This window comes from Festucalex cinctus, chromosome 12, assembly GCF_051991245.1.
Source record: "Festucalex cinctus isolate MCC-2025b chromosome 12, RoL_Fcin_1.0, whole genome shotgun sequence".
In the NCBI taxonomy this organism is placed as follows: Eukaryota; Metazoa; Chordata; class Actinopteri; order Syngnathiformes; family Syngnathidae; genus Festucalex; species Festucalex cinctus.
In genome coordinates, this window is record NC_135422.1 from 1,120,141 (window position 1) to 1,133,216 (window position 13,076).

At 43.0% G+C, this 13,076-nt stretch overlaps 2 protein-coding genes across 6 annotated transcripts; one reads left to right on the forward strand and one right to left on the reverse strand.

Moving 5' to 3' along the window:
• Positions 1 to 1,884: 1,884 nt before the first annotated feature.
• Positions 1,885 to 5,233, reverse strand: supt7l (SPT7 like, STAGA complex subunit gamma). Of its 4 annotated transcripts, none has more exons than XM_077538084.1 (5): positions 4,846 to 5,233; positions 3,419 to 3,877; positions 3,008 to 3,332; positions 2,377 to 2,614; positions 1,885 to 2,294 (listed from the first exon to the last, which is right to left on the reverse strand). In XM_077538084.1, exons 2-5 carry the CDS (start codon positions 3,841 to 3,843, stop codon positions 1,996 to 1,998), a joined length of 1,287 nt encoding a protein of 428 aa, XP_077394210.1. In that variant the 5' UTR covers positions 3,844 to 3,877; positions 4,846 to 5,233; the 3' UTR covers positions 1,885 to 1,995. The 4 variants fall into 4 exon arrangements, with proteins under 4 accessions (XP_077394210.1, XP_077394208.1, XP_077394209.1 ...); XM_077538082.1 differs by lacking the exon at positions 4,846 to 5,233 and adding an exon at positions 4,363 to 4,465; XM_077538083.1 differs by lacking the exon at positions 4,846 to 5,233 and adding an exon at positions 4,016 to 4,339.
• Positions 4,683 to 12,016, forward strand: slc4a1ap (solute carrier family 4 member 1 adaptor protein). 2 transcript variants are annotated; one of them, XM_077538079.1, is made up of 14 exons: positions 4,683 to 5,514; positions 5,739 to 5,934; positions 6,031 to 6,159; positions 6,261 to 6,321; positions 7,034 to 7,173; positions 7,265 to 7,425; positions 7,778 to 7,847; positions 8,353 to 8,554; positions 9,714 to 9,810; positions 9,901 to 10,150; positions 10,364 to 10,450; positions 10,538 to 10,608; positions 11,047 to 11,116; positions 11,227 to 12,016. In XM_077538079.1, exons 1-14 carry the CDS (start codon positions 4,693 to 4,695, stop codon positions 11,274 to 11,276), a joined length of 2,406 nt encoding a protein of 801 aa, XP_077394205.1. In that variant the 5' UTR covers positions 4,683 to 4,692; the 3' UTR covers positions 11,277 to 12,016. The 2 variants fall into 2 exon arrangements, with proteins under 2 accessions (XP_077394205.1, XP_077394207.1); XM_077538081.1 differs by having other exon boundaries at positions 10,541 to 10,608.
• Positions 12,017 to 13,076: the final 1,060 nt, after the last annotated feature.

Consider the following 13,076-nt stretch of genomic DNA (forward strand, 5'->3'; position numbering starts at 1 on the left):
ATGGCCAATGTGGCCCGACAATGGTCATCTCACTCATCTTGTGCTTCTGATTGATTTGCAAGAAACCTCCTCGGGAACAACAACCAATCAGACTTGAGACGTTGACTGGTGAGCTGTCGAACATGAAATAATGGCGGAATATTCACCTCCAGAGGGCGAAAAAAAAAATATCGCGAGTTTGTCAAGAACAGATCAAAAGGACCTCAAGCTGCTGGGAGAATTAAGAAGGAAACTAGTTTGTAAATCTAAACGTCAGTGACATACTTAAGCTTAAAGGGTCACTTAATTGATCTAAACGTGGGCTCTGACATAAAACGTGTCTGTGTAAAAATGATATATGCACTAAAATTCAGTATCGTAAAAAAACTCAGTAGTGATTTAATGCGTTTTATGTCTACATTTCACACATTTTGTGCCGCCTACTTTGTGGGCGTGGCCTGCTTGTTTCCCCATCTCACCTTGTCAACGTCATCGATGGAAGGACGCATCATTATATTGTTTCCTGGCTTGTTTTGTCATGATCTGATGTCATCTAGTGTGTAAAAAAAAAAATGACCAATCGCCACCAAAATTCATATGCACAATAAAACGAGATCTGCACAATATTTGACATAACGTGAGGTCCTTTGAGGTAAAAATCAAATATGTTGTGTGATCATCACTTTTTGTTGTTAATAAGTTGAAGTGGACAAGAGAGGGAATGTGAATAAGAATTCAGTCAGGTCCCGCTCTGACATGCACCAAGACTCGGGAAAAGGAAGGGGGCGTGGCCATACTGGCTATCACGAAGGGGTGTTTATTTTTATTTTTTTATTATTTTAATGAGTTTGTTATGTGTCGATTTCTCCAAAAACAAATTGTCAAGCTTGAAAATGCTAGCTAGTATTTTCCTGATCAAAAAATACAAAGGGAGTTCATGAGTGGAAAATGGGCCATCCCAGCTGGATTGTCCCTTTAAATATATTACAAATCAACACCACTGAGCGCAGCATTAAACTCCCTTAAATACAGCATACACACCAACTACTCTTAACCACATATGAACCAACAGTGGCAATGACTTTTTTTTTATGTGTGATCAGGCAACCATGACTTAGCTATCACAGAACTTAATTAGATGTTAGTATAAACCTGGCCATAAGCACTTCCTCCACTCGGAACATGCACAGCAAACTGCCCGTGGATTTGAATATATCATCTCATTGAGCAGGAAAAAATTAAGCAATTACTTTGCCATTAAGGCTGAATGCACGTTGTCTTCATGATGTGTACAACCAAACGGTGCTTCCTGCTGGTGTCTCTGTCAGCTTGCCTGGAACAGATGCTAATTTAGCAGAAACTCTTTAAGGTTGGTACGTGTGCGGAGCGTGTGTAGTGCAGCCTTTGCTAGTGGGTTGCGTTACTGAGGCCTCCATGTAGCGACTGCGGAGGAGGAATGAGGAGTTAAAAATAATATGCAGCAACACGCTCAAGGTTTTTGTTCCTGGTTGTTCTGTTTACATATGAAATGGAACGAAAGCAAAACATTCAACTGAATTATGGAAATTATTGTGGAAAAAGAGAACCTTTCATACCTAGTTTTCATCATGCCTACATTATAATAACACAACAGCTCAAATCAAATCTTAAGCTAACCTTTTTTTTTTTTTTTTTATATATAAATGCCTAGAAATGGCAACTTTATATACTCCACTGACACTTCTTTGCTTTTGTTCCCCCTCATGTGGCTAAACAAACAATAGTTTTACACTGCAAACTGTAAACAATAACATTGGCTAAGTAATACTGTACCTTATTGACATTAGTTCTGTAAAAAAAAGTGATTATTGCATGTTATTAGATTGTTTTGCCCTGTGACTGACTGATAACTAGTCAAAGTGGAAGTCAACCTCCCAAAAAATCTTTATGTTCTACACAGTATTCTGATTAATATTGTGTTTGTGGAATAAGAATTAAGCAGCAAAATCTACTCGTTTTTATGTCTCCAACACAAGCTCACATCTTCTTGGCTCTCTTCTTGGGTCTCTGGTTGAAGACTGGTGATGTGCTCATCAGGGAGTCGGGCGAATGTGAGGCAAAGCTGCCATCTGACGCCGCGCCAGCGGGAGAAGACCCCATGGCGCCCCCCGACTCGCTCATCGTCGACATGGGGTCCCCCTCCTCAAACACGTCCCCACTCAGGTGGTGATGGTGGTGAGGATGAGGCTGGTGAGCAGCACCTTGGCCTTCATCACCGTCATGCGGTTCCATTTTGACCTGTGGCCACAAGGGGGAGTTGTTGGCCACACCACCACCTTGAAATGACCAGGAAGACAATGGCACATGGTCAGGTCAAGGCAGAAGGTGATTGCGTTTGTGAAGAAAACGAACACTCACTCGAGGCGTGAGGAGAGTGGCCGGCATCCAGGCCTGCGGACAGCCTCTCGCCGTGAGCCCCGAGGACCCCCATGGGCAAGGCTTGGTCCCCAGACGCGAGGTCGGCCTCTGGCTCCTCGCTAACAGGGAAGGAAATGTCACTCAGGGGCTCCTCCTTGATCCTGAGGGGCTTTGAGTCCTCCAGAGCCTTTTCAGGATTCACCAACCTTTCGTACTCTTCTGAGAGATCATTACTGACCTGGAAGGGAAAAAGCTATTTTCAGTCCTCACCAGCAGTTAAACATTACAAACAAAAAAATAAAGCGCCTCCATTGTCCACAGCTCCAGGTGGTTATTATGCATTTAGTTATTCAAATGAGACGGTATTTATTTAGTTTTACAATTTAAAACAGGTGTTTTGATGGCATGTCTGGGATGTGCTTTCATTAAAATATTACACAAATTACAGCACACTAACAATTTTTCTGCTGACCCCATTCGACTGAAAAACGCCAAGTAGGCTATGGCTTTTCTTACAGTGACATTCAGGATGATGCTCAGAAGTTTAGAAGATGCAAGTGCTTTTAAGTTGTGAGCCCAAGTGTAAAGAAAAAAGCAGTTGTGTCCAGTCCTAACACTCGCCTTCCCTCACCTGTAACATGTAGCTATGATAGTCCTTGATGCGCACTTGCCAGAAGCGCTGCAGGGCGAGCACACTGCCGATGCCCACTTCATGGAAAACTTGCTCCATCACGTCAGGAAAGGGACTGGCCCCCAGCCGTGCCTCCCTGTCCACAGCTACCCGCAGGAGGCGGGTCAGGCGGAGGTAGTGCTCGTGAACCAGGTCAGTCAGAGTTTCTAGCACGCTCTCCTGGGCTGTCTCGAAGCCCGCGTGGGCCAAGATGGTGGCCACTGACTGATAAAGGAGTTGTCTGCAGGAGGGCCAACTCAGCTCTGTGACCGGCTCCCCTCTACCCCTGAAAATGGGACAAGTGAAGGGACACCAAAGAATGTTTGGACGCTCACGGTTCAAAAGTTATAATGCGCTATAACCTTGACTTACTTATAAAAGTCACTTTCAGGGTCACTGTGGCGGAGTTGAAAGGGTTGCCGGGGATCTTTGCTGTCAATTGGTAGCAAGTCATCAGGCATGGCGGGTGGGGTGGGAGGGCGCAGGGACAGGTTTGCATCAACATCCTCCAGCCTGCCGCCAGCCTCGGAAGATGTCGAGCTCTGACCCTGAGCCGCCGCCAAAAGGCCACGAAGGCGGCGGGCGTGCTGGCACAGCTGCACCGTGTGAATGGTGAGACTGCAAGGCTCGGACGGGACATCCAGCATGGTGGTGGGGCGTGGACGCTGGGCCGACGGCTGATGCAGCGGAGGATCCTGCATCTCCACCGATCGAAACTCCCGCTGGAGCAAATCAAAGGAGCTGCGACTGGCCGGAGCCCCTGCAGGCCCAGGGATCTCGCCCCAGTAGCGCATCATGACGAGCGATCACAGACCAAACTCTTTTTGGATACTAACAAGGGATGAAAGGCAAACAGAGAGATCTACATTGTTAGAAGTTGCAAAATAATATTCACAATACTGACAAGTGGGGCTTTAAAATTTCAAAGTAGGAAACTTTATACGGGAATTAGCAGGTAACAGAACTTACAAAACTGAATTAAAGAATTATGTCCAGGAAAGCAAATTTGCCCTCATTTCTAATAACAATCTTTAGACGGCTTAGACTCTCTGTAGATAATAATTACGTTTGTAAAAACGGTAAAAGGAGTCCTTGTCTAGTCTCGCGCAACTAAGTAGGTTTCTTTCTACTTGATAAATTGAGTAAATTATATCCAGATAAAAGCAAATTATATTCAATCGCTCAATCATAAACGTCCAACCGAAAGCCAGCGATTGTGCTCCTCCAGTGAGTACGTACGTACATACTACATGGACATAAATAGACAGAAATGTGTCTGCTAAAGCAAAAGTAAAAGAATAGCAATTGTTGCCCACCTTTTCAATAAAAGGAGCGTTTGCTAATGTACGTATAATATATACAGCCAATGAGCTTCGTCGTTATTTGAAATGCTGAACAGGAAACAAGCCTTTCTCTTCCTGTTGTAACACATTCCGGTGAAACTACATATTAAAATTTATTCCTGGACAACAAACGTACAACAACAACGCATTTGGTTAGTTCAGCTGAACATCCATAATATTAATTTTAAAATTATTTGTTATTCGTAATTTTACTGCAGTGTTAATTTTTTCTTTTCGGTAAGTTTCTTCCGGTTATATACGATGGAGGGACCCGGACTAAATTGACGGTCGCACCAAACAAACATGGCCGCCTCCGAACAGCTAGACGAGAGCGTGATAAACACGGCTGCAAAAGAAACCAACTCTGCGATGTCAACAGACGAGTGCTCGGGAGCAGAGAACGACACAGAACGCGAAAAGAAAGCAAAGCCCGGAGATGACCAGAAAACAACGGACCTTTTTAAAAAACCAACTGCGTTCGCTGCTCCTCTCGCCAGCAAACGCAGCCTGAACGCTGCTGCCGCTCCATCCGAACCCGCAGCCGAGACCAGATGCGAGAAAAAGAACAACGAAGCACAAGTTGAGGACACTAATTGTGAGCCGTCTGTTGCTCCAGTGGACTACAACGAAGCGCCTGAAAAGAATGCAAATGGGGATCAACACAGAGACGTTCCTCCAGTAACCGTGAAAACAGAATCGAAATCTAGAGCGCTCCCGTCCAAGGTTCCGCCCACCGGCAAATTCCCCCCTCTCCCATACACAGAGCCGAAGTGGGGTGGCCCTGCTCCGGCAGATGTCTATTCTCTTGAAATTCTGAAAAACGGCACCATAGTGGACAAAGTGCCACTTGCGCATCGAGGTTACTTCGTGGTTGGACGTTTGCCGGTGTGTGACGTCACCCTGGAACACCCGTCCATCTCCAGGTACCATGCTGTCGTTCAATACCGCCAGCAGCCCGGCGAAGGGGAGTCTGTCGGCGAGGATCGAGGTTTCTACATCCAGGATTTGGGCAGCACACACGGTACCGTCGTCAACAAGAACAAGATCCCTCCCAGCACGTACATCAGACTCCGTGTTGGACACGTTCTTAAGTTCGGCGGCAGCACGAGGCTATTCATCTTACAGGTGTACTGTAGCTTGTTTTTTATTCTTTCCACAATTTACGTCTTATGATATTACTCTTTATTTTATTTTATTAACACCAAAACAAATGACTGTGCAGCCCACAAGTTGACTCAACACATTTTGAATTTTGGATTAATGTAACGTCTCTTTTCCATTTAGAAAAATGCTGTGTTGCCTCATAAATGCTTTCCTGTTTTATGCAAATAACGTCTTTTCCTCTCCAGGGTCCAGAATTTGATGAAGAAGAGGAATCTGAACTAACAGTCACCGAGCTAAGGGAGCAAGCCAGGAAACAGAGGGCGACGCTAGAGAAAAGAATGCTGGGAGATGGTTCTGATGAAGAAGAGGGAGAGAAGGACCAAGAGAAAAGCGGCAAGAGCAAAGTGTCCAGTGAAGACTCCGGCTGCTCTTGGGGAATGGGTGAGCTTTTCAAGGCTGTGTATGGAAGTGCTGCGTCGATTTTCACATTATCTGCTTTCCTTCGACATCATGTGACGCCGTCATCTCCCCGTGCAGCTGAGGAGGCGTTTCCGGAAGAGGACGAAAATGAGGAGAACCCCTTTTCAACAGAGTTCCAAGAAGACCAGGAAGCTGCCTACTTAAAGGACCCGAAGAAGGCCTTACAGGGTTTTTATGACAGGGAAGGTAAATGTGACTTACGGAATGAATCCACAGCAAGAGGTGGCAGAAAATGTTGTGGAAAACGTTTTGACTGTTTCATAAAACTTCTTTGTATTTAACATTAGGCGAAGAGCTGGAGTTTGAGTATGAAGACAAAAGCCACGGCAGCTGGCTCTGCAGGATCAAGTAAGTGTCTTGATGATTAATTAGCCATGTAGTGCCATTCAGTTCTATGGAATGCAAACTCCTGATCTCACTTGTGGTTTTATTCAATTCAAATTGACTCTGCAACATAGAAGAATCCAATTTTCAAATCGCAAAGGCTGCAATTCGGGGTTGGACTCTGGTTCATTTAGGTTGAACGTTTTTGTTCAATGAGCATCTGTATCAAATTGGGGGGAAATTGATTGAAAGTTGAGTTTCATTTTTTGATTCAATTCCAATTCGCTTTGATTCTGATTCCTCTGCATCACTGCAGTGCACTGGCTTACATTTTATTGTCCATGTAAAACACAGCTACCGTTTTAATACAATTGCAGAACCTAAGGAAGGTCAAGGATTTATATTTCACGCTTTGACTTTTATTGAAGCGGCAAGGCAGGCTGGTCTATAATAAACCAATTTAAAAAAAAAAATCTAACAAATGTCTAACTTATCCTATTAACAATACATTTAAACTTATCAATCTGTAATCTGCATAACCTGTATTTTAATACTTGAAAGTGAAATATGTCGCAGACAAGTTTTTTTTTTTTATTTCAGCTTTTAAAGTCGATTCAGAATCTTTTTAATCAACAATCAATGCATACAAAAACAATCATCGTCCCTCCCCCAAGTAGAAATGTGCTTGTGCAATGCGTTGCGGCGCTGCAGAACGATCGTGCAATCGCTCTTTCAGGCTGCCAGTGGACGATGCTTTGGGCCGACAGCTTGTTGCCGAGGTGACCCACACGGGGAAGAAGAAAGACGCGGCAGTCCAGTGCTGCCTCGAGGCCTGTCGGATGCTCGAAGCCAGAGGACTCTTGCGCCAAGAAGCAGGTGGGGGGTTGCTCACTATGCTCAGTCTTCACCGAGCACCGCGTCAAGACTTTGCGAGCGTTCTCACATCCGCTTGGCGACGTGCGTGCAGTGTCCCGCAAGCGCAAGAAAAAGAACTGGGAAGATGAGGACTACTACGACAGTGACGATGACACCTTCCTGGATCGGACAGGCACCGTTGAAAAGAAGAGGAAAGAGAGGATGAAAAAAGCAGGAAAGATTGAAGAGCGGCCGGAGACGTATGAATCACTGGTAATGTGAGCCAGCATGCAACAGGAGAATGCAGTATTCTTAGGATCTTGTAGTGATGGGAAAATGAAGCTTTATGAAGCACTTTTAATAAAGATAGAGTGGAAATGTCATCCATTACATTAGCCTTTATCTTGAAACCAAGATCACCATCTCGAGGAGTCAAAAAATATTGCAAGTGCTTCATGAAGCGTCATTTTCTCATCGCAAGTATCTTGGTTAGGGCACTGCTGCTAATACAATTACAACTGCGCAATCGTATCGATACTGTTTGATGAATCAGATTTCATCAGGTGTTATTTATCTAATTAAGCAGGTTGAGATGATTATTTATTTTATTTGTTCCCACCTTTAGCTGGCCAAGCTATCACAGGTGGAGAAGGAGGTCGCAGAAACCCAGAACAAGCTCGGCGCCCGTGGGAAAGGTGAGTCATTTTCAAATGGACAGTGCAACTGGAAACTATTCACAGCACTTCACGTTTCCCATTCTTTATATGGCTCACTTTAAAATGTGCAGCGCAAAGGCTGTAAATATCGATATACGTACCGTACATGTTATTTCTTAGTATTCCACTCCCATGCACACACATAGACAAACAAGTACGCTGTGTTCCAACTATGCCTTGAGTTTGCATTTTTAGGATTAGAACACCCATGTGACTCGGGGCGTGGAAACCAAATAAAAAGAGAGGATGAGGAGAGGATTCTTTTAGAGGGTGCAGCATTGAATTGTATCAGTCAGTTCGTCTCTGAGTGTCTTCTCTCCTTTTTGTCATGTTTAATAGATGTCAAACAAACCAAACCTGACAGGAACTTTGAAGATGTACTTTTAATTAATTTGGGAATTAGGCTGTAACGTAACAAAACGTGGATGAAATGAAGCAGTGGGAGGACTTGAACGCATTCGTCATGTTCACATTTGCTGACCAGACGCTTCCGGCTGTTCAAGCGACGACCCGCTGGACGCCTTCATGACGGCTGTGCGCAGCGACGCCAGCATGGACGCCAGCATGGACGCCGTCGAGCGCAGGAAGCTCCACGTGCACATCGCTGATCTGCGAAAAGACGCCCAGCGCCTCCGCAAGTTGGTGGAACTCACTCGCCCGTCGCAGCTTCCCTCGCTGGTCCCCAGGTGAACAAGCCGGCGTCTTCGTGACTTACTTTGAATCCTTTCATGTGAGCGTAAATAGAAACTGTTACTCTACTGTACATCAAACAGTCTTAGGACACCAACGGCTTTGTTGGTTTCATTTGAGTTATTTTATATCGTAAAACTTTGGGGAAGTTACAAAAAAGAATTATGGAAGGAAGACATGACACTGAGAAGAATTTCTTTTATTTAGATCAGTTTAAGGGTGCTATAGAAGATATTTTCCAAAATTAAATTGTGATGGAACAGTCACAAGGAAAAAAAAAAATCATAAATGCACAGGCTATCCGTTAATTTTTGAATTCCCAAAATTGGTTTTACACTTAAAAGTTCAGCCTTGGTGGAGGTCTGCATTCTCAGTGACATTCTAATCATATATGGTTATTCTACACATTGAATATATCGTAGTTTTCGGACAAGAAAAGAAAAAAAATCACGGTTTGTGGAGAAATATTTTACAAAAACAAGAACAGTGGAGCTGGCACCCAAAATAGCCAGTCCCTAAATTGGATCTTGCACTTCTACCTGTGGGAAAAGTTACTCTTTTTAGTTAAAAATTGCTTACCTTAACTAGAATCCGGTTTCGCATTGTGGCCAAAGGTGATTTTGTGCCTTTTAGTGCTGTAAATGATAAATCCTTGTTGTAACAGATGCCTTATGCCAGGAGGTGGCGGTAATGCACCAAAAGTATTTGCCAACCGCCGAAACGAAAGTAGAAGAAGAAATAGAAGCAGCAGTAGTCCTGGCAACAAATATATGGCGTGTTGCTAGTTCAGCATGCAGCTTCCTTATGCCACAACAGGCACAATAACTGACCAGGATTATTTTATGCTATGCAAGATTCTAGTTAATGAGCCATTTTAAACTAAAAAGAAAAAAAGTTCCTTAGTTAAGAGTGTAAATTTGGAATCCAAATGAAACTCATTCGCGGCCGTCAACAGGATTTATATTTTGGATTTGAGTCCAAGCTCTAATTTTGATATCACCTGAGTATACGTTGCAGCATCAGCCACACTATGCAAAAAAAAAAAAAAAAAAAAAAAAAAAAAGTGTGGTTTGTAGTCTGAAGAAAAAATATTGATTGTAACTTATAGTAAGTACAATTGTGTTTTGGAGCACAACTTGATCATATTTTGTTTAGCGGAAGCTCAACATCCGAGAAACCGAAAAAAGCATTGCCGCTTTTTGGAGCCATGAAGGGAGGAAGCAAGTTCAAACTGAAGACTGGCACTATTGGGGTAGGTGAATTTTATGTTCTCAAGTGGATTCTTACATGAAACTCATCTTTAAGCAAACATATCGATTAATAGCCTTCATTTCTTCTGTAGAAGTTGCCTCCTAAGCAGACCGTCTTGCCTCCTGCGCTGTTTAACATGAAAGAACTTCCACCTGGAGGAGAAGAAGAAGAGGAGGAGGAGGATGAAGAAAAAAGGGAGGCAGAGCAGGAGACGGCTGAAAAAAAGGAGGATCATGAAGATAAAGTGTGCGAGTTGGACGTTGATCCCGTAGAGGCCAGTGGCCTCATTTCGCAACAGACTTCAGGACAGAAAGGAGACAAATCGGTGCCGGAGCCAAAAGGTCAACTGCCAGAACTTCCTTCAGAAAATACTGAATCATAATTTATGACACTAGGTGGCACTATTAGTTGTAGGTGCAATGCATGCATCCTACACATACAAATAAACTTTTTCAGTTACTTTCCAGCATCGACAATTATAGATGTTTCAGTTTCAATATTTTTGTCAAATGTCCTTATCATGTAATGTTTGTTTTTTTTTTTCCTCACATCAGAGCAAAGTCCTGTAAAGAGGAAAAGTAAAACTTGTACTGACACAGGGAACCCACTTTCTCATCGGAACCCTGAGCCACCATCTTCTGGTGAGATTTACTCTTTCCATGTGGACTTTCATGCGTCCCAGAAATGTGACAATCTGGTCTTCAATTTTTTTATTTTTTTTTTCTCAGCAGAATCCAGAGACAAAGATGACGAGGATGTCAGTCCAAGAAAGAAAAAGAAAGTCATGGGCCCCAGCAGGGTAGGGTCATCATAATAAGGGTTACAAAGAGGTAGAAAATGATGGTCAATTTATAGAATATATATATATATATATATATATATTACCAAATTTCCATTGCAATGGCCTTTTTCTTGCTTCATTTTCCCATCACGTTTTAGTCAAGGCACCATTTGAACTTGCATGCAATTAGGTTGTTTTCATCAGAATTATGCCAATATTATTTTCCCCAATTTGAATTCCCTATTAATAGCCAACCTTTCAATAATGTCAATTCCTGGTTTATTCCTGTGTATTCCAATAAATTCCCGTTATTTTTTTAATTTTTTATTTTTCTAGTTTAATGTTAAATTCTCAGCTATTTAGCAACCGTAGCCATTATGCAGACACATCAAATATTGAGTTCATAAATGTGACCGTGACACATAATTACCTCCGCTTCATGTTGTGTGTCCATAGCCACATGTGCAGCTTTCGAGTCAATATCCACAAGACGACCCCGATTATTGTGTTTGGGTGCCGCCCACAGGTGACTTCCACAAGTCCAAATACTTGCATTCGATTTCAAATAACGCTGTGTCTGAAGGAGCCACGTTTAAGTGACGCCAAATTCATAGATGCCATTTTCGTCACTTTCAGGTCAAACGGGAGACGGCCGCACGCATCTTAACGACAAGTATGGCTACTGAGTGGACGCCATCATCATCATCATCATCATCATCATCATCAACTCATATCTGACCCAACACGTCAACGGCATCATCGCGCTTGATGATCAAGCTCACGAGAGGGACCAGAAGGCAATCAAAGCTCTTCAAATAACGATATTCATCCGAATGATGATCATCCAAAAAGCGCAGAGGTCCCAGCTGACCAGCACTTGACCCCTTTGACCCCGACACACCAGAATCGGCTTCCGTCCTTTTCGCCCGTCAGGCAGAAAATAGAAAATGGAAGGCCAAGATGAAGCAACTGAATTCGGCTTCTTTTTTTTTTTTTTTTTTTCCCCTCTGGCTGCTCCTCTGTCACTTCAACCCAACTGACATTCAATCTGTAGCCCCTCCCCTATTTGGCTCGACTTGATCACTGGCATTATTACCCCCCCGCTTTTGCGAAAGAGTGCGTAGCAGGGAGGGAGAGCAGTGAAGCAGCTTTTCTGACCATCTGGACACTTGGATGGCTTACTGGATGAAACGCAAGCTGATAATGACTCACGCTACAGTAAGCGGAGTTGTGTGTCAGTTGACGCACACGCACACACGCATTGATGCTCCAACCTTCTCAAAAGTTCTCTTTTTAACAGGATTGTCTTGATGTGTTTATGTAGGATTCCCACGCGTTCTCCGCTTCTATTCTGGTGACAAAGTAAAGACTTTTACATTGTATTTTGTTATAAAAATATGTAATAATAAAAAGACTGTCTAGGTTATTTGACATGTATTTCTTATGGTCTTGGCTGTCAAGATGTTGCTGTGACTTGCTAATAATGGTTGGGGGGGTGCATTCATCCTGGCTTCAAACATGGAGCGCAAGCCTTGCGTGCCCCCACCACGCAGATTCTTTTCATACGCACCAACTGTGACAACGCAGCCATTAAACCACAGCTCGACACGCTCGCTCACTCGGTGCGGTGGTCACGGAGCCACTTGGCGTGCTTAAGCAACCTCGTTAGGGGTTATTAGGGGCACTTACGTAAGGTCAGTTAGGTCAAACAAAGCATAATTCTGCTGATTTATATAATACAAAAAAAAAAAAAACACTAAGTTGTCTTCAGATCATATTAAAAAGGGACATGGCAGTGGTATGTATGTATGTAAGTATGTACAAGGTATAAAAGCCCGCTAAATGATTTGACACTAGTTGGTTGCTTGACATTAGCAATGGTTGAAAAAGGTCATTTTAGTCCTTTGCTAACCCACTTGACCTAAATCACAAATGCCAAGAGCTGACTGCAAGCAAGTAAGTTGCATGCTTGACATAAGGCAGTGTTCTAAAACGTGCTAGCATCAGTGGTGGGAAGTTACGTAACTAAGTACAAATACTTTGTCACTGTAATAGAAATTTACTTTTTTTTTTTTTTTTTCCAGTGATCCATAGGCTTATTTAATTCTCATTTTTTACTCCCTAACATTTGAAAAAATATATTTGTACTTTCTACTCGTTTGTTAAAATATGCTTGTTACTTTTTTCAACCTTCTAGACGTAAGTCGAGAGTGAAGCCAAGTCAACCGGGATCGAGTACTTGACAACGCGGAATGTGAACTAGGTAGAAACAATTGCAAGAGGAAGAACGATGACACAAACACAAGTATATTTTCTTCTACTTAAGAGTTTGAGTGTCCCTAAAAACACGATAAAAATGGATCCAAGGACTACTACTGGCTGTATAAAATTGTTTCAACACAAACATTCACCGAATTTTGGTCCCCCTGTGTTAATAAAAGACTGATCATAAAAGAACAAGAACAAATTTAAGCAAACTTGAAAAT